General features: G+C 28.1%; 1 protein-coding gene across 1 annotated transcript in view; it reads right to left on the reverse strand.

Annotated features, from left to right (window-relative positions):
• Positions 1 to 14,654, reverse strand: part of LOC103568995 (nuclear pore complex protein Nup88) — a 159,788-nt gene extending 145,134 nt beyond the window's left edge. The window contains exon 1 of the mRNA XM_014441367.2: positions 14,184 to 14,654. Within this exon, the coding sequence (XP_014296853.1) occupies positions 14,184 to 14,384 (201 nt within the window). The 5' untranslated portion in view covers positions 14,385 to 14,654. The remainder of the gene's footprint in view (positions 1 to 14,183) is intronic.
• Between the last annotated feature and the right edge of the window lie 4,212 nt (positions 14,655 to 18,866).

The following is an 18,866-nucleotide window of genomic DNA, read 5'->3' on the forward strand; positions in this document are numbered from 1 at the left end:
TTCACTAATTCACTAGTAACTTTAACTAGCAAATAATTAAATATTTTATTAGATATAAATATAATTAATAATTATGGTGCTATTTTTAAAAATTTTAATAAAAAACTTTCAAAATAAAAGAAAATAGAAGTACAGGACAATAATATATTTATTTGAAGTGTACGTCAATCATAACATCACGGATTTTTTATTTCTTCATCAATTATTGTTTGGAATCATAACGAATATACTATTTAAACTCACGCGATCACATGCGTAGGTCAGCGCAGTGGAGAGCATCAAAGATTTTGAATCGGAAGAATGCAGGTTCGAGCCCAGCAGTCACCGAGATTTTTCCATCAATCAAAATCATGTATACTTCCTCTAAGTAATGATTCTAATACAATCTTCACATTTCGGATCTAAATACAAGTGTCTTATATTTATTTTCGCAATATATTTTTTTTCATCGATGAAATCAGTGGATTCCCATATTCACTTTTCAATTTAATGGATTCTCATATTCACTTATCTCTAAGTCTACTCCTTTAAGAGTTATTCGAGTTTAAAGTTCAGCATGTAATTAATTTAAAATTTTTTTCGTAATTTTTCTTAAATATTTCATAATTATTATTAAAAAAAAATTTGTCTTAAAATATTAAATTATTAAATTTAACGTCGTTGACAAAGTAGATCTTTATTGTTCTACTATGAGGAATAAATGACTTTTCAACTTAAAAAATCTGAAATTAATTCTCTCTTTAAAGTTTAAACATTTTTTCTTCTAGAGTTTCTTCTAAATATAGGGAAACCTAAAGAGTAAACCAAAAAAGTAAGTTGATAATGCGGCACATCTGTATTTGACCGGTAAACAAGTGCACTACATTTCCTACCAACACATAGTTGGTCGTTTTCCGAAAAATTATGTACATACAATTCGAATTTTTTTTAAACTTCAAAGAGAGAATTAATTTCAGATTTTTCAAGTTGAAAAGTCATTTATTCCTCATAGTAGAACAATAAAGATCTACATTGTCAACGACTTTGGACTTAATAATTTAATATTTTAAGACATTTTTTTTTTTTTTTTCAATAATAATTATGAAATATTTAAGAAAAATTAAGAAAAAAAGGTTACATAAATTGCATGTTGAGCTATAAACTCGAATAACTCTTAAAGGAGTAGATTTTGAGAAAAAAAACACGCTTGATTTGAGCTAGGAGGTGTTGTCAAATTCACGGCGAGATGGAAAAGCGCGCGCAGCGATTCACGTTTGAATCGCTACGTGACACTTCTTAAGAATCAGAAGACTAGATTGTTTTGCTCAACAGCACTTAAAACTATCAGTATCCTTTTTAAGAGTCAGAAGACTAGATTGTTTTTTATAATTTCTTCTGCGCTACGACATCATATGACAGATGATGAAATATAGAAGACCGGAAACGTGTTATCGGGAAACTCTAAATTTGTTGTAACATCTCTATGCAAAACCCTTCTACTAGAGAAGCCATTAGCGGAGGCGATTATTTCAAATATTATTTCTGGCCGCATCGATATTCTCATTTTATTTAGAAGTTTGTATAGATACGCGTTTCCGTCTCAAATATCCCGGTAACTTTTTTGTAGTTACGAGTTTATGAATAAAAAAAATGTTTTTTAACTCCCCGCTAAGAAAATTATTAATTTTCAAAAACTCGGGAAGTTATTGGTTTCACCCCGATTTTCGAAAATCGAGTTTTTATCAGATGTCGACGTTTTGAGGTCCTAGGAAACTATTCTGACTATTTTCAGAAGGATGTCCGTGTGTGTGTGTGTGTGTGTGTGTGTGTGTGTGTGTGTGTGTGTGTGTGTGTGTGTGTGTAAGCTCTTAATATCTTTTTAATGAACTGACCTCTAAGATACGGAAAAAAAACAAAAAAAAAAAATTTTTTTTTCAGTTTTTTTCAAAAATGGCTTTATCGATCAATTCCAAAATCTAATAAGCACAAGATATCAATAAAACGCGTCGATTGCCGCCTCAACCATCTCAATCGGTTTATTCGTTTGAGAGAAATCCATCGAGAAAGAAATGGTGTAATACGGTTTTCTTCGATTATCTTCGAAGCGACTCATTCGATCAATTCCAAAATTCGATCAGCTCTAGAACTCAATAAAACGCGTCGATTGCCGCTTTAAGCATCTCAATCGGTTAATTCATTCGTAAGATATCATGGGAGAAAGAAATGCTAAAAAACGGTTTTTTCCGAAAACAATGGCATACAATAGTATTTTCGAGCTCGAAGAGCTTGAAAATGTATTCGCAGCAATGTTTTCGGACTCAAAGAGCTCGAAAACAGCGGGAAGTTTTAGGGCTGGCCCGCAGGGTCAACCGATAGACAGATTTTTTCCCATAAGATCACTGAAAAAAATTTTTTTGCGCCAGATTCTCAATTAATTGTTATTTTATATGGAGGACGAGGGCAAAATGGGCCCCTGAAAATTTCGAATGCCTTCAAATATTTGGGGGCAAAATGGGCTCCTAAAATTTTGGATGCCTTGAAATATTTCGGGGCAAAGTAGGCCCCGTAAATTAAAAAAAATAGGTTTCAGATTGATTTTTAGAGCTTGACATTGAAATGCAAATAACTTGTGAACAATGCGGAATATTGAAAAACTTCATTTGTTAAAATTTTTAAGTAATAAAATTATCTACAAAAAGTTCCAGTGACATTTTTCGATGAGACTGATAGTGTCTTTCACCCCACCAATACCTTTTTCCACCTCTCCTCTTCTCATTATCACTCACAACGTTTCACTCTTTGGTAGTTGGCGACTTAGGCAGTGATTATTCCAACCTAAACCTAACGTAGCGTCGCCAAATATATATAGATACAATAAGGTGGGAACACTGAAGACAAGTGCTTTGTGGGAAGAGGAACGTATTGATGTCCTTCTTTTGCAAGAGCTATACGCAGCATCGAGTGACAAATGTTTTAAAATACCTGGTTTTGGCAGGGGTGTCCAAATTGCTGCCACAACTGAAGAAAGGCCGTTTGCCGCCATTTGCTTAAAAAATCCAAAATTCAAGATGATTCAAATTTCTCAGCTGAGCAATTTGCGTATACTTCCAGTGTCGTGACAAGATTGCAATTTACATCGCGCAACTAGAAAAAGTGGTTCAAGCAATAAGGGCAAAAAGGATTTTTTTCTAAATGGACGCAAATGCGAAGTCTATAAGATGGGGTACAGAAGCAAATGAGAAGAAAGAGAAATTGTAAAACTTTAGAGATGATTAAGGGTTGGAATTTTAAACTTCAAAAGGGAGGGCCCGACTTATTGTTCGATAGCAGGGGAATCATATACAAATGTCACACTTGTCACCTCAAATCTTGCACGGTAATTTTAAACTGGTTCATCAAACGCGAGTAGGAGCAAAGTACTGTCCACAATGTGATCGATATCAGCCTTGAAATTCCAAAAAATCGGGAGGGTCTCGATGGGGCTGACCCCATGCGATTCAACCTTGCGTTGGCCGATTGAGAGAAGTTCCATGAGAAACTACCGGAGCTCGCAAGAGTGAATCTTGAAGGCCTAGCGCTGGAAACGGTCAAGGACATAGAAAGGTATGTCGATACACTCACTAAAGCCATAATAAAGTCATGGGAGTTTGCTATCCCGCGGAAAAAGCCGCACATTGAATCGCACGCATAGCTTCATCAGCGTCATTTAAAATAAAAAAATTTACAGCATTTATATTCTGGCATCTTACGTAGTTTTAATTTTAAATTTCAAGTCTGTAGCTCTCTTGGCTAGAAAACGTAAAAATTTCCAGTTCTCAGGACCCAACAAAGCCATACTAAAGTCGATTGATTATAAGAAATTTGCAACATTTATTTTCTGGTATGTTATATTCATTTCAAATTACAAATCTGTGGGCGAAAATTTTTAATTCTCACGCCCCCATAAATTCCCATCATAATTGATTTAAAAAAAAAAATTAACACTATTTACTCTCTTAAACTGAATCAGTAAAAATCTTACTGATTTTTCCAGTAGTTACAAAATTTACTGAAAGATCAGTAGCTTTGAATCAATTTACTGACTAATCAGTGAATTTAACTTCACGGCAGTAAAGAGTGCCATTTATACTTGGGAGATTGTTCGTTAGACAGAGGTTGTTTGCAAGTTACAATCAAAGATTATTATTTATATTACACTATTATTACGGTAAGTTTAAAATATTTTAACAAACAAAAGTTAATTCATAATTTATATACTATAATGAAACTTATTTATTTGTATCAATTGAATATGAGTAAAATAATTCTGAAATGTTTTTGTGTATGCAGTTGATTTAAATTTTAGTTTATAAATAAATATCATTATTGTTTTCAGATAAATGTTTATAATCATTTTTAATGGAAAATTATTATAATTTAACAGGCAATAACTTGATGATATTGAAATAGAAGACTTATTAAATAAATTTGACTTTCACAACCCATTTGATGGATTGAAGAATTTAAATCAACAAATCGATGTATCAAAAGAATGCAGTGAATATGTAGAGCCTGAAGAAATACAACTTGGTCACAGAATGGAGAACGTATTTGATCGAAGAACTTGTATATGTTGATTTTATTTTCATCAACGGCTTAATACATGATCATGATATGAATTTTGCATTTTTTAATATGTATTAATCAATAAATGTTGACTTTTCGCCGCATTAAAAACTGAATCAGTAGTTATAAATAATTACATCTGTTACGATCACTATTTTATTCAGTAACAACTCGATCGGCTTCGCCTCGGCCAACAATTACATGAGATCTGAGACATTTCTTACTTTCCTACCCGAGGTGTAAAATATACTATTTTTCATCTTTAATATCAAAATCGGTTAATTCGTTCAAGAGAAACCGTTGACGAAAGAATTAACAAAAAAATTTTTTAGTATTCTCGAAATTTTTCAAAAATGATTCAACAAATCAATTTCAAAATCTGATCAGTTGTTAAACTCAATAAAATGCGTCGATTGCCACCTTAACCGTCTTAATCGGTTTATTTGTTCGGAAGATATTGTTTGAGAAAAAATCCTGAAAAAACGTTTTTTTCTCGAAAACAAAAGGATACAAAAGTATTTTCGAGCTCGAAAATGTATCTACAACAATTTTTCGAGCTCAAGGAGCTCGAAATATGCGGGAAGTTTTGGGGCTGGCCCGCAGGGTCAACCGACAGACCGATTTTTTTTTCTTACGTTTTACTCGCGTTTTTTTTTTTTTTGCTGATCGGTATCACAACATGAATAATCAGTTAATATTAGAGGAGAAGCAGAAACAAATATTTAGCAAAACTATAAAAACAGCATTGCTCTCTTCATGGGCCTACACCCGCAACTTATTGTGTATAAATAAATAAAATACATATTTTTTCGACATTAACAAAGATAATTCCTCGTGAAGATAGTGCAATAAAAATGATTCAAAGTTTCCCGCGTTATAGCAACGGATGCAAGTTCCGATGGTGTTGGGTAATAGCGGTAGTTGACGACAATAGAGTGTCTTTGTCTTCATACCCCCTTTCCGTTACTACTCTCTTTGAACATAAAATACTCTATTCCCCGTTACATAGTAGTCGTATCTATCTCTACTACTATTACTAGCCGAAGAGTATATTCTCCGACCCCTTGTGACACTTTTAAATCCCCGTACGTCCTCTCTAACACTCAACATCCACTGCGATCTCTCAAAACCCCTCCTCTTTCACCCCTTACCTTTGCCATGTCGCCGCTAATTCAACCCCCACAAAAGCGACGCCATTCTTCGCAGCCAACAAGATCGCGACACCTATCTTCCGGTTTTAAGAGAATGCCCAAGCAAACTTTTATTATTTATGACTGATATTTCACTTGAAGTATGAGCTTCAGTTATTTTATTACAATTAAAATGGCTTGCACTTGGAAAAAAAAAAAAAAATATTAGAAAGGAATATACTTTGATAAAATTTCTTCTTTTATGACGACAGGATGGCTTAATACATAAAATAATTTTTAAGAACCAAGTTAAGTATCTCATATTTATCGGGCAAAGTAGCTTTTGTAACATAAACTTCGCGTAAAAACTATTAAACATTTCATAATTAAATTTTCTGCATCGATCGATTACTTAGAGGTGAATTCAATCTACAGTTTTTTTCATTATTGCTGATATATGTTATATCATCAGATGTCTTTATTTTCTCATACTTTTAATTCACAACTTTTACTCAAATATGTATCAATTTTTTTCAACTTCCCACTATGAAAATTAAAAAATTTCGAAAAAAAGTGAGTTATGGGTTTCGGTCCAATTTTCGGAAATGAAGTTTTTATCAGATCTTTTGAGGTCCGAGGAAGCTATTCCGACCACTTTCAAATAGATGCGCCTGTGCGTGAGAATTAACCGATTTGAATGTATTTTATGGCAATCGCAAGGGTTCACTAGGACTGATAAGATTTTGAAGTCGATCGGTCAAGTAGTTTACGATTTATACAAAAAATTAAAATAAAAAAAAAAATGTTTTTTTTGGTTTCTGTTGCAGAACTCGAAATTCGTTCGACCGATTTGTTTCAAAGTTTAATCAAATATAAATCTCAAAAAGCTCTATCGATTTTCGAAAAGAACGTTTAAATCGGTTGATTCATTCCAGAGATATTGTCGAATAAAAATTTTTTTTTCAGTGGAATGTATTTTCTGTCGGCCTAAGAGTTTTTTAAGCTCAAAGCATATCTGATCGCTAGTCACATTGCTCTGAAATTGGCTTATTTAGACTGGCAAAACAAGTATTAAAACTCGAAGTTTTAATGCAGATGATATAATTTCTCCATTTTCTTTTTTCAAATAAGTTATCGTGTAATTTTGACGGAACAAGATTATTGGCTGAACAGTTTCCTCTAGTTTCCTTTACTCAAAAAATCTATTCGGCCATGGAGAAAACTAATAAATATCAAAGAATGATTTCCTTATCAACTTAAAACGCTCGACTAATTCCTGGTATATATAGATTCATTATTTTTTTTCCATACTTTACACACAACTTTTGTCCACGTTTCTCATCTCCCCGAAACCCTTGAATAAAGTCTACCTACCCCTTATGATCATTTGCTAGAGGGTCTGAATTTGCATTTTATTCGTGTGGTCCAGGCAGTTTTCGTTTCTCCATTTGGATTCGCCGAATGCAAGAACATTTATTTTAATTAAATTACTATGTAGTAGCGTCGAACAACCCATTTCCTATAAATTATTCCTTTACCACACTCTTTTACTTTCAACCAACCGACGGTATTAATGTAACCCGTTGACCTTTTCTGCTTTATATGTTTCTTCTTTATTTCATATGATTTTATTTTAATTATCCTATTTTTATTTTATTATCGCAATTATATTCATTTTTTTTTCTACAATAGCGTACTCATTCATTATTATTTTCATAATTGTACAGAATATATATTAGGATGCTCTGTTTGAAACGGACATTTTATTTTTTTTTCGTTCCCCATGGGAAATTTTGTTCTACACGCTTAAATAAAAATTCAGTACAATTTTGAGCTCTTAACATCAATTTTAAGAACTGATACAACGTCGTTGAAGTTTTTCCGGACTAAAAGCATACAAAGCTCGATTTTTTTTTCATTTTGTTAAACAACACTCTCAGCCCCAGATTAACGTATCTTATTGGTTCAAAGTTTTATTTAAAGAGAGCTGTATGCTCTTTAAAAAAGTCTGTATGGACTAGGGGTGTGCGAATACTCGAAACTTCGAATTATTCGAGACGAATCGAATCGAACAATTCGATTCGAAATTCTCCTCGAATATTCGAGATGTTCGAATAGTTCGAAAGGTCCGAATAGCTCGGAAGAACTCCCTAATAACATATAGAAAAAAACATTTTTTTTTATTTTCCTTCAAGTTATGACCGCTATAATGTTTTTATCATATTTTAGGCCAATATGTGGGATAAAATGGACCACTTAAAAAAATTGTAACGAAAAAATTAACTAAACAGAAAATTGAAAAAAAATTATTTCGTTGCAATTTTTTTTGAGTGGTCCATTTTACCCCACATATTAGTCTAAAATATGATAAAAACATTAGAGGTCATAACTTGACGGAAGATGAAAAAAAAAATTTTACCTAATTTTTGAAGGGGGCCCTCGTGCCCCAGGTTCCCTATTAGTTTTTTGATTTAATAAAGCCATAAATACTAAATTTCTTAGATGCAATAATATTATTGACCGAAGATTCGAAAAAATTTTGAACTATTCGAATCTTCTGAACTATTCGAATCTTTCGAACTATTCGAATCTTTCGAACTATTCGAATCTTTCGAATTATTCGAATCTTTCGAACTATTCGAATCTTTCGAACTATTCAAATCTTTCGAACTATTCGATATTCGACTCGAATATCGAATCGAATCTAACTATTCGACTCGATTCGATTCAAACAAGATTCAAAATTAGGGTATTTTTGATGTTAATTTGTAAACGGTTAGCTATCAGGAAAAAAAAAGTATAGAACATTGTTTGTGAGAAATTTATCTTTCTATAAAAAAGTTTAAATAAGTCGAATCTCTCAAATCAATTTTCAAAGAGATATATGAACTTTAAGTAATTAAACTTCCAAATTTTAGGGAAGTGTCAAAATTCAATACGACAAATTATTTTCAGTTATTAACTTATGGTAAGTACTGATTGATATATGTTTGTATAAAATCTAAATCACCCGTGATTATTCATCCAAATTATTTCGAAGTACCTACCGCAATTGCAATTCTTTTCAAAAAATAAATTATTATGAATATGTTCAAAAAAATTCGTTCGAATTTTTAACTTCTTCGGGATGTAACAAATGAATTCTGTTTGGAAAACATGATTAATATGAATATTATTTAATTATGAAACGTTGAATCTTGAGATTCAGCTAAATTTTGTAATCTAATTACTTAAAGTTTGTATATCTCTTTAAATATTGATTTTAGAAACTCGAATTATATTAACTTTTTTGTACAAGTCAATATTTCCTAAAAAAATTGTCATACTTTTTTTTCTGAATGTCAACTAGCAGATATAAATATTTCCGAAAATAAATTATTACACATTGGTAGTATTATATCTGTTTACATTTAACTATACAGATTAAGGTGGATAAAATATATTTAGTCCCATGTAATAGATAGAAGTTTACGAAAATATTTCTAATTTGTGTGTGTGTGTGTGTGGGGGGGCGGGGGTGTAAACTCTTCATATCTTTTTAATGAATGAACAGATTGAGATAGTTCTTGCAGCAATTGAAAAAGTTTGTTGGCCGCCAACTTTCCTGAAAATTTTATAACAATCGATTCGAGTTACTCTAAGATATAGAAATAATACAAAAAAAAAAAAAAAAAAAAATCGCTCTGTCGGTCGACCCTGTGGGCCAGCCCCAAAACTTCTCGCCCATTTCGAGCTCCTCTAGCTCGAAAAATTGTTGTGGATACATTTTCGAGCTCTTCGAGCTTGAAAATACTTTCGTATACCTTTGGTTTCGAAAAAAAAAAACGTTTTTTACCATTTTTTTCTCCAACGATATCTCTCGAACAAATTGACCGATTGAGACGGATTTTGAAATTGATATGTCTACTCGTTTTTGAGAAATTTCGAAAATACTAAAAAAAAATTTTTTTTAATTCTTTCGACAACGGTTTCTCTTGAAAGAATGAACTGATTTTTCTGTGTAGTCATTATTAAATTATATATAATTAAATTTATAAAATTAAAAAAGTTTGATGAGTTTATATGGATTTTCGAATTGTAATCTGCATCTTATACTTACACTGTACCTTACACTTGTATCTTACACTGTATCTTATACTTGTTCAAGTATTGGTCTCAGAGTATTTAACTACTGCGGCTTGTCTAAATAGATAGTTCAAGTACTACTGCTTCTTTTGTAAATTTTAAAAACCGTGCAAAAATATGAAAACTTGATAATTTATCAATTTTTTTTTTTTTTTAATAAATTGAAAAATGTCCTTGTTTTATAAGTAACACTTACTTTGTCGATTTAACTAATTTTTGTTTGCCAAAATCATGGTTAAATGAATTTCACTTTGAAAACTGTTCAAGTACTGGGTACTTTACCTTATTAATATTTCAATAAAATGTAGATATTTGACAATAAATCCTAAAAATTTCATTAATTTTTCTTCAACGGTTGTTTTGAAATCTATTTTTTAATTAAAATTTTCATTATTAAAAAAATTGCTGTTAGAAAGAAAATTTCGAAAAGTCGTTGACGGATTAATTTTTCATGAGTGACTACTTAAGAAAAAAATTCATAAACTTAATTTTTATGATCAAGTGGAAAATGGGGGATTCACTTAACTTGATCTCCCGCATGGAAAAGCTATATATTGTTAAAAGTATATAGAAAAATATTTGGTCCATATGTGATAAATATATAGCGGCAAAAATATCTATACTGAAAAATATATGTTTTTTAGATGTATTGGATTATATATTTATAATAATATATTTACTCATATATAATGTTTTGTGTTTTTCTATATATATTATCTCATATAATGCTCAATATATTCTTGCCATATATGGATAGTATATATATAATTTATAAGTATAATATAATAAACTTGATACATACTTCCATATATTTTAACCCATATAATGGTATATGGTCTCTATATAATTAATTATATATGAAAGAATTTACATGTTTAAATATATGGTTCGCAGTATATTGGAATTATATTTTTCCAATTTATTAAAACTTATATTTTTCGCTATATATTGAAAATTTTATTTTTTCAATATAATTTTTCAATTTCTACACAATTCCAGAAAAAAAAGTCAAGTTTATCATTATTATTATTATTATTTTTTTTTTTTTTCATTGATCTTGCATTTACTGAATAACCAACGCAATAACATAAGAAAAGTAAAAAAAGTGCCATATATTTTACAATATACTGGAAAGCATATATTTTGCAATATACTGGAAAACATATACAGAAAATACTATATATTAATTAATATACTACTTTCAATATAATATATCAATATAAAAAAAGATATATTAATATATATATGTAAAACATACATAAAAAGTCATATATTAATATTAATTAAAAAAAAATGGAAGCGTTCATTGAAAAAAAGACAACATCGAAGTAATTTTGCCGAGAAATAGATATAGAATTTTAAAAAAATTACTTAAAATTGATATCAATTAAGAGCTAAGCAAAATTTGTTAAAGAAATTTTAGTAAAATCATGAGGTCAATTTTATAATTAGAATTTTCGAATTTTAAAGGCTAAAATTTACTCAAAAAATTTCGTTGAACTTCTCATTGATAACAACAGTAAAAATTTTTTTTTTACTTCTATCTCGGCGAAATTATGACTTCGTTTACCTTTTTTCAATTAATGCTTTAATTTTTTTTCAACTGATTAATAAAATTCATATTTTTAAAAAGTGAGGGCAGGGTTGCAAATGTCGCGTTAAAATTATAATTGCATTAGTGCTTCAATTAAATTTTTTTTCATATTCCATAATCCAAAAACAACAAATTAAAAATGATTTTTTTATGTTTAATTCAATATCTTTGAATTAAAAATAATTTCTTAATTTTTAATCCTACATTTTTGAATTAAAAATTAAATTTCAAATTTTTAATTCGTAAAGTAGTGTTAAAATATAATGGCTTAGTTTTTAAATCTACGTTTCAAAATAAAACATTAAATAAACAATTTCAATTTGGAAAATCTGATTAAAAAATTTCTTTCTAATCTCAAATTCCATATTTAATAATTGAAAAGTAAATCAAAAATTTTAATTAGCCATGGCTAAAGGGGATTAAAAAATTATATTCCGTTTTTTAATTTTTTATTTTCGTATCAAAAATTAAATAAAAACTTTAAAATTCCGAACATCGCATTAGTGTTGTTTTAATTTTAAATTTTCTGTTAACACTGGAAATTATTGAAAAAATTTAATTCTTGAATGTATCAACTAAGAATGATCTTTTTATTGCAAATTCTATTAGATCTGACGATTAATAAGTTTAAAAATATTCAAACTTGAAGGTCAAGTAAAACAGTATTCTTTCCTGTTATAAGTGCTGTCAAATTTTTTGTCTCGATTACTTATCTGATTGCGTACCGTATCTAAAATAAAAAGTAATTTTCAATTTTTGATCCCACGTGTTTGAATTAACAAGTCATTGTTTAATTTTTAATCCTACGTTTCTGAATTAGAACTAATTTCTGAAATTTAAAACCCACGTGTCAATTAAAAACTAATTTTTCAATTTTTAATTTCACTTGACTGATTAAAAATTAGTTTTTCGATTTTTAATCCCACGTGTGTACATTTAAATTAATTTTTCAATTTTGAATCTCTCTTGCCGGACTAAATATCAATTTTTAAATTTTAAATCCCACGTCTTTGGATTAAAATTAATTTTTTAATATTCAGCCTCACGTTTCTGAATTAAAATTAATTTTTCAACTTTTCAATTTAAGTTGTTGAATTAAAAATTAATTTCGTAATTTTAATCGATATAATTTCAATTACGGATTCAAAATTTAATTGTTAATTGCAAATATTCTCATTAAAGAATTCGCAACCCTGAGTGAGGGGTGCTGTCTGAGAATGGTCCTAAAGTTGTCAGATATCGAATACTTTCACCATCATTTTTAACACAGATAAAAATTATTTTTTATTGTGTATATTAGGGTGTTTCAAAAAAAACAACAAATTCTTTTTTTATGGTGTCCAAAAATTGAAAGAATAACTAAAAATAAAAATTTTGGTAGTGATCCGGGCTCTTAATAGTAATATTAAGGTTTGGCTCAATCCATTTTTCTATTTTCCATTTAAATAACACGGGAAAAAAATTTTTTTTTTATAATTGTCTAACTCACAAACCAATCAACGGATTTTTATGCATAATGAATTGTTTGTTGGAAATTGAACGCTTTACAAAAAAAATCTATTATCATTATTTGATGAATCTCACTGTTTAAAAGTTATTTAAGCTTCAAGTCAAATTTATAGTAAATTTTGAGTCTTTTTTACTTTTCCGGCGAAACTATCAGTCTTATCAAAAAATTTCATGAAAACTTTTTGTAGATAATTTTATTCCTTACAAATTATTATGAATAAAGTTTTTCAAAATTCCACATTGTTTACAAGTTATTTGCATTTCAATGTCAAGCTCTTAAAAAAATAAATTTCTGATTGATTTTAAGAGCTTGACATTGAAATGCGAATAACTTGTAAACAATGTGAAATTTCGAAAAACTTTTTTCGTAATAATTTGTAAGGAATAAAATTCTCTACAAAAATGTTTTTACATTTTTTGATAAGACTGATAGTTTCGCCGGAAAAGTAAAAAAATCTCAAAACTTACTATAAATTTGACTTGAAGCTTAAATAACTTTTGAACAGTGGGATTTATCGAAAAATGATAAGAGACTTTTTTTGTAGAGCGTTCAATTTTCTACAAAAACATTTACTGAGCATAAAAATCCGTCGATTGGTTTGTGAGCTAGACAATTATAAAAAAAAAAAAAATTTTCCCGTGTTATTTAAATGGAAAATAGAAAAATGGATTGAGCCAAACCTTAATATTACTATTAAGAGCCCGGATCGGTACCAAAATTTTTATTTTTAGTTATTCTTTCAATTTTTGGACACCATAAAAAAAAGAATTTGTTGTTTTTTTTGAAACACCCTAGTGTACATATGATATCCAACAGGTGATTTCCGACAAATAATTTCGCTGTATCTGAAATAAATCTCAATAAAAACAATAATTTTTTTTGCATACAACGGATAATTTTCTAGGCTTTAAAAAATAAAGTGAATTTGTTTCTTAGCCAAGTTAATAAATAATTGTGTATAATTTAAAAAATATCAAACTTTTATTAAAAATAAAAAGATATTTGAATATTAAATTAAAATTTCATTATCCTCACTGAAAAAAAAAAAAATAATAAATTCTCTCGAAAAATTTAATTACTTACCAATTAAATTTAAATAAATACCTAAAATTGAGTAAATTTTACCAAAAATAAAATATATGTAGTTGCTATAATTATTTAAAAAAAAAATATAAAATAATAAAAATTTATAATTAATCAACAATAATAGTAGCAGTGAAATAAATAATTATTGACTTACTTGGTAAGGAGCTGATGGATTAAAATTATCTCCAAGAATTAATACAAACAAACAGCATTTGTCGGTATTCCAAGCATACAAAATATCATCACGTATTTCAATAATATTACGCGTTTCTTTATCACTTTTAGGCATATCATTTTTTAATAATTTAAATAGTTCATGATCATTTAATTTTAGTCGATCAGTACAAGATGCCATTGTAATTATTTATTTTTATTTTGGTTTATTTATTCTTGAGTGATCACCTAACCAAGAAAAAATGTAAACACTTCCACGTGCACACGGAAAATAAATAGCATTCGATAAAAAAAAGTTATGAAATATATGAGTTTTTATTATAGAAATTAATTTTTATTAATTTTAAATAATGAATGAGTAATTTATAGATATTTAAATTTAATAGCAGTTAGTAAATGTTTGTCTTAGTGAAATTACAGAACACGTTTTTTTTATCGAGTGTTCACAACAATGAAGTTAGCGACTGTGAAAATGCGCAAGCATTGTGGGAATCTTATTTCCTGCGCAACTCTCGCGCGTAAATTGAAATATTTAGCGCGGGAATTTCAAATTATTTGAAAAAAATTTGGATACGCCCCAAATGGTCAGGTTCACTGTTAGTTAGCTTTTAATTTCCTATTTCAAGTCAACTTTCTGCTATTTAAAACTGTTAATAAAATAATGACAAATGAAATTTTTAAAGTCATCCTTAAAAGTTATCTTAAAGTTACAAAAAAAAAAATATTAAAATTTGAAAAATCCAAAAGTGCACGCCTCGAACGCTTATATTACAATAAAATAAATTATTAATTTTTGTTTTAATTACAAAATTCTTTGTCAAACATTTAGACATTCGTTACTTTTTTTCAATTTAGTTAATTGGATAATAGTTGACAAGTCAATTTCTCGCGACATAATAGAAAAAAAAAAAAACACACACACACAATTATCTGATGGTAAAGTGGAGCATTATTATATCAGCAAAGTTTGATGATAATCATATCTTATAATGATATTAGTAATAAATCTTTATGCCTACTTATATTTGTGGGGGAAAAATGGCGGATTAAGCAGAAGTAAACATAATCAGTTTTCAGTTTTTAATTGATAATAAATGAACGAGAAGGACTACAGTAGTGATATTTAAAAGGCTTTTATTCTAATAAAATCTGAAGCTATTGAAAAAAAATTGGACTGATTAACTGAGTTTTTCGAGAGATATCTTGCTCACACACGGACATCCCAATTGACGTCCGACTAGTCTTATTTTAAAATAATTTTTTTCTTATTATAGTGTAGCTAAATAAATTTTTTAATTAAATCCAATTTATTCTTTAGAATTTTCTCAAGACATAGGAATACTTTTTTTCCATAGAGGTGATTTATAAAACCAGTAGAAATCATTAAAGCTAGGAAAATCCGGTTTTCCCGACAAACCGATTATAGAGCACAACCTCTCCCGCTATCGCGTCCGAAGCGTGCAAAAATTAACAAAACGTTATAAGGTAAGGGGCTCAGTTTCTAACCTTTTCAAAGTGCCGGTTAAAGTTATACCTATATAATAATCAATGTAAGATTTAACTCAATGAGAAAAATAATAATTTTATCAACTACTGTAGGATTTTCTAAATAAAGATATACGCGTAAAATAATTATTCAAATTGAATTAATAATTTAAATTGACGTTTTAAAAACTGACATTCAGAGACCCAGTTTCTGACCCTCAAAATTCTTAAGGTTACAGTTTCTGACTCTCACAGTGGCCTAGTTTCTGAATCTCAAATTACATAAACCATGATTAGGTTATGAAATACACAATAAAAGACGAATCGCCAAAGTGTAAAAAAAAGCGTATGTTAAAATTCTGAGTGTTGAATTTTCAACACTTTTGTGTGTCAATTTAACATACAATATTTATCTTGTTTCAACTGTCACAATCGATTGAATTTTTAACACACAAAAATGTTATTTTATACGAAAGTAACACTTTTTATATGTTACTGTGGAATCAACACACAAAATATGTTAAAAATAATTTCAACTGAAATAAAAGAATTCTTGGACAATTTCAAGTAAAAAGTTAAAACTATTGCCTCGGTTGTTTTTTCTGGGGGGAAAGTACGACGTACTACTCATCGTGTAAACACACTTTTGTAATGATCGGCTGGCATTTTTCATTATTCATTTAATTTTATAATTTTATTGGATTAATTTTAAGAACATTTTTAGAAAATAATAATAAATGATTGTATATGTCACATTCGTTACAATATATACATATATATTAAAACAATACATGATATTATTATTATTATCATTATTATTATTATTATTATTATTATTATTATTTTTCTATTATTTTTACTAATATTATCGTTATTTTTGATATTTCACTGCTGAAGAATCAATTATCTACAGTTGTTTCATTGATTTTAACTTTACATTAAATAATGTAAAAAATATTTTTGAGAAGTGTCCAAGTAACACAAAAGCGTATGTCAAATTCAACACTCTTCAAGTGTTGCAAAATAACATATGAGTGTGTTAAAACTGAAGGTTACGTTTTCGAGAATTTTGACATTCATGACGTGTTACTTTTAACATACACAAGTGTAACTTTTTCAAAAAAAACGACGTACGTTGAAACAACATATAAATAAGAGTCAATCGATCGTTTGACACACGAAAGTGTCAATTTTGATGAATCCTTTTTTACTGTGTAACGTAAACTGTTTAGACCTTGCTTAAAAAATGGCTTCCTCAGCCAGTTATGGCTAAAATACTTTTTTTTATTCAGTTAATATTTTCTATGTTTTTTAAATTGCCTTTAATTAGGCTCGGAATAAATGACTGTAAATTAAGAAAAAATTAATTTTCTTATTAAAGTTATAGTTTTTTTAGTAAGTTAGAAAAAATTTGAAAAGGTCAGAAACTGGGCTAGGAACAATAACTGGGTCTTTACCTTATAAAAAATATTATCAATAGTTATAAAATGGTGTAATAAATGATGAATATTTGAAAATAGATAACAATTACCATTTTAATGCTGACAATTTTTTATTTGAAAATGTTAACTTTTTTCTGTTATTTAAAAGATAACATTATTATTAACGTTTTGTGAATTGTTTTAGATGAATATTTTGTTATATTTTTTTGCAAGCTTTATTCTGACAAATGGAAACTGAAAAATGCTGCCATTGTTTATATCATTCTAAGCTACCGTTTCGATGACTTTATCTTATTTACGCAGTTATTTCTTTAACGATGTCAACCGTGTGTTTAACAAGTCGATCGTTATATATCAAAGTGTGCTCAAGAAAATAAGAAATGCCTTAAAATAGTTTTTTGATAATATGTAAATTATATACTAAATCATTAAAAATAAATTTAAATATTAAAATTGTATAATGTATATTAGACTATTTCAAATTACGGGACTATTTTTTTTTCTTTTTTTTTTTTAATGAACATTGAAAAATCATAAGGGTATCTTAAAATATGGTGACAGTGAAAATTTGAGCTCTTAATATTGATATTTAGAGGTGGCTATTGATAATTTACGGTTTTTCATTTAGTAACATGGTAAAAGATACATAACTTCCGAAAAAATCAAGATACAAAATATCATTCTTTAAACATTTTGTAGCAAATTTACTGAATGAATTTGAAAAAAATACTGTTTTAAGTTGATGGAAATTATTGATTTCTTTCAATCAATTTTTCAAATATTGTTGATCAAAAGTTTTATGCAATTATCTTAACTTACTTTTTATTTTCCTCAATATATTATAGTGGTGAGTCAATCATATGATTTACTCAATAATAATACAAATGACTTAAAAATAATTGGATACTTTCTGGCCACAAGATACTTGTACCACTGACTAAATTTTATTTCATTTTTATGTGACTACTAATTTAGTGACTACTAATTTACTATCTTCATTGTACTTTTGTAATTGAAGAAGTTAAATATATCATTGATTGTGTGTACCCAAAGTAAATGAATACACTGAAAAACAAATTTTACAGGAATTAATTATTTTTAGAATATTCAAGAGCATGAATGGAATACAAAATCACTTTTTCTTTTATCTAAAACAACCCTCGTGAAAAACGTTTATAAAAAAAAATATATTAAAATACATGAAAATTATATAAATATATAGAAAATAAAATATGTAAAATAAAATATGTAAAAAATACATTTCTAATAGCTAACTTTTGGCCGATTTTCATATACATTTAACGTATTTTAAATGTAACTCAAATATATTAAAAAAGGATGGAAGGAGCAAAACGGGGTACTTAAGGAAATACTAAGTTATTGAGAATTCGAATACTGTAAATTTTTTTTTTCAATGATATCCAAAGTAAATATTAAAAAAAATTTTCAGAGGCCATTAAAAAAAAAATTTCCATTTTTGCGCGCAAAATAGGGTACCTTCTAAAAAAAGTAAAAAAAAAAAATTTCTGGATATTAAATAAATTCGATTACATTAAATTTTCTTGGAAGTAATTTACATAAAGAAAAATTACATTTTACATAATTATTAGATGCAAGGAAAAATTGACGATTTTTCAATGGTTTTTATCATAAAACAAAAGTCATTAACATTTTTTGACTCACACTTTCGATTTTCGAAAAAATTTAACAACAAAATTTCAAAACAATGGACAATA

This window comes from Microplitis demolitor, chromosome 10, assembly GCF_026212275.2.
Source record: "Microplitis demolitor isolate Queensland-Clemson2020A chromosome 10, iyMicDemo2.1a, whole genome shotgun sequence".
In the NCBI taxonomy this organism is placed as follows: domain Eukaryota; kingdom Metazoa; phylum Arthropoda; class Insecta; order Hymenoptera; family Braconidae; genus Microplitis; species Microplitis demolitor.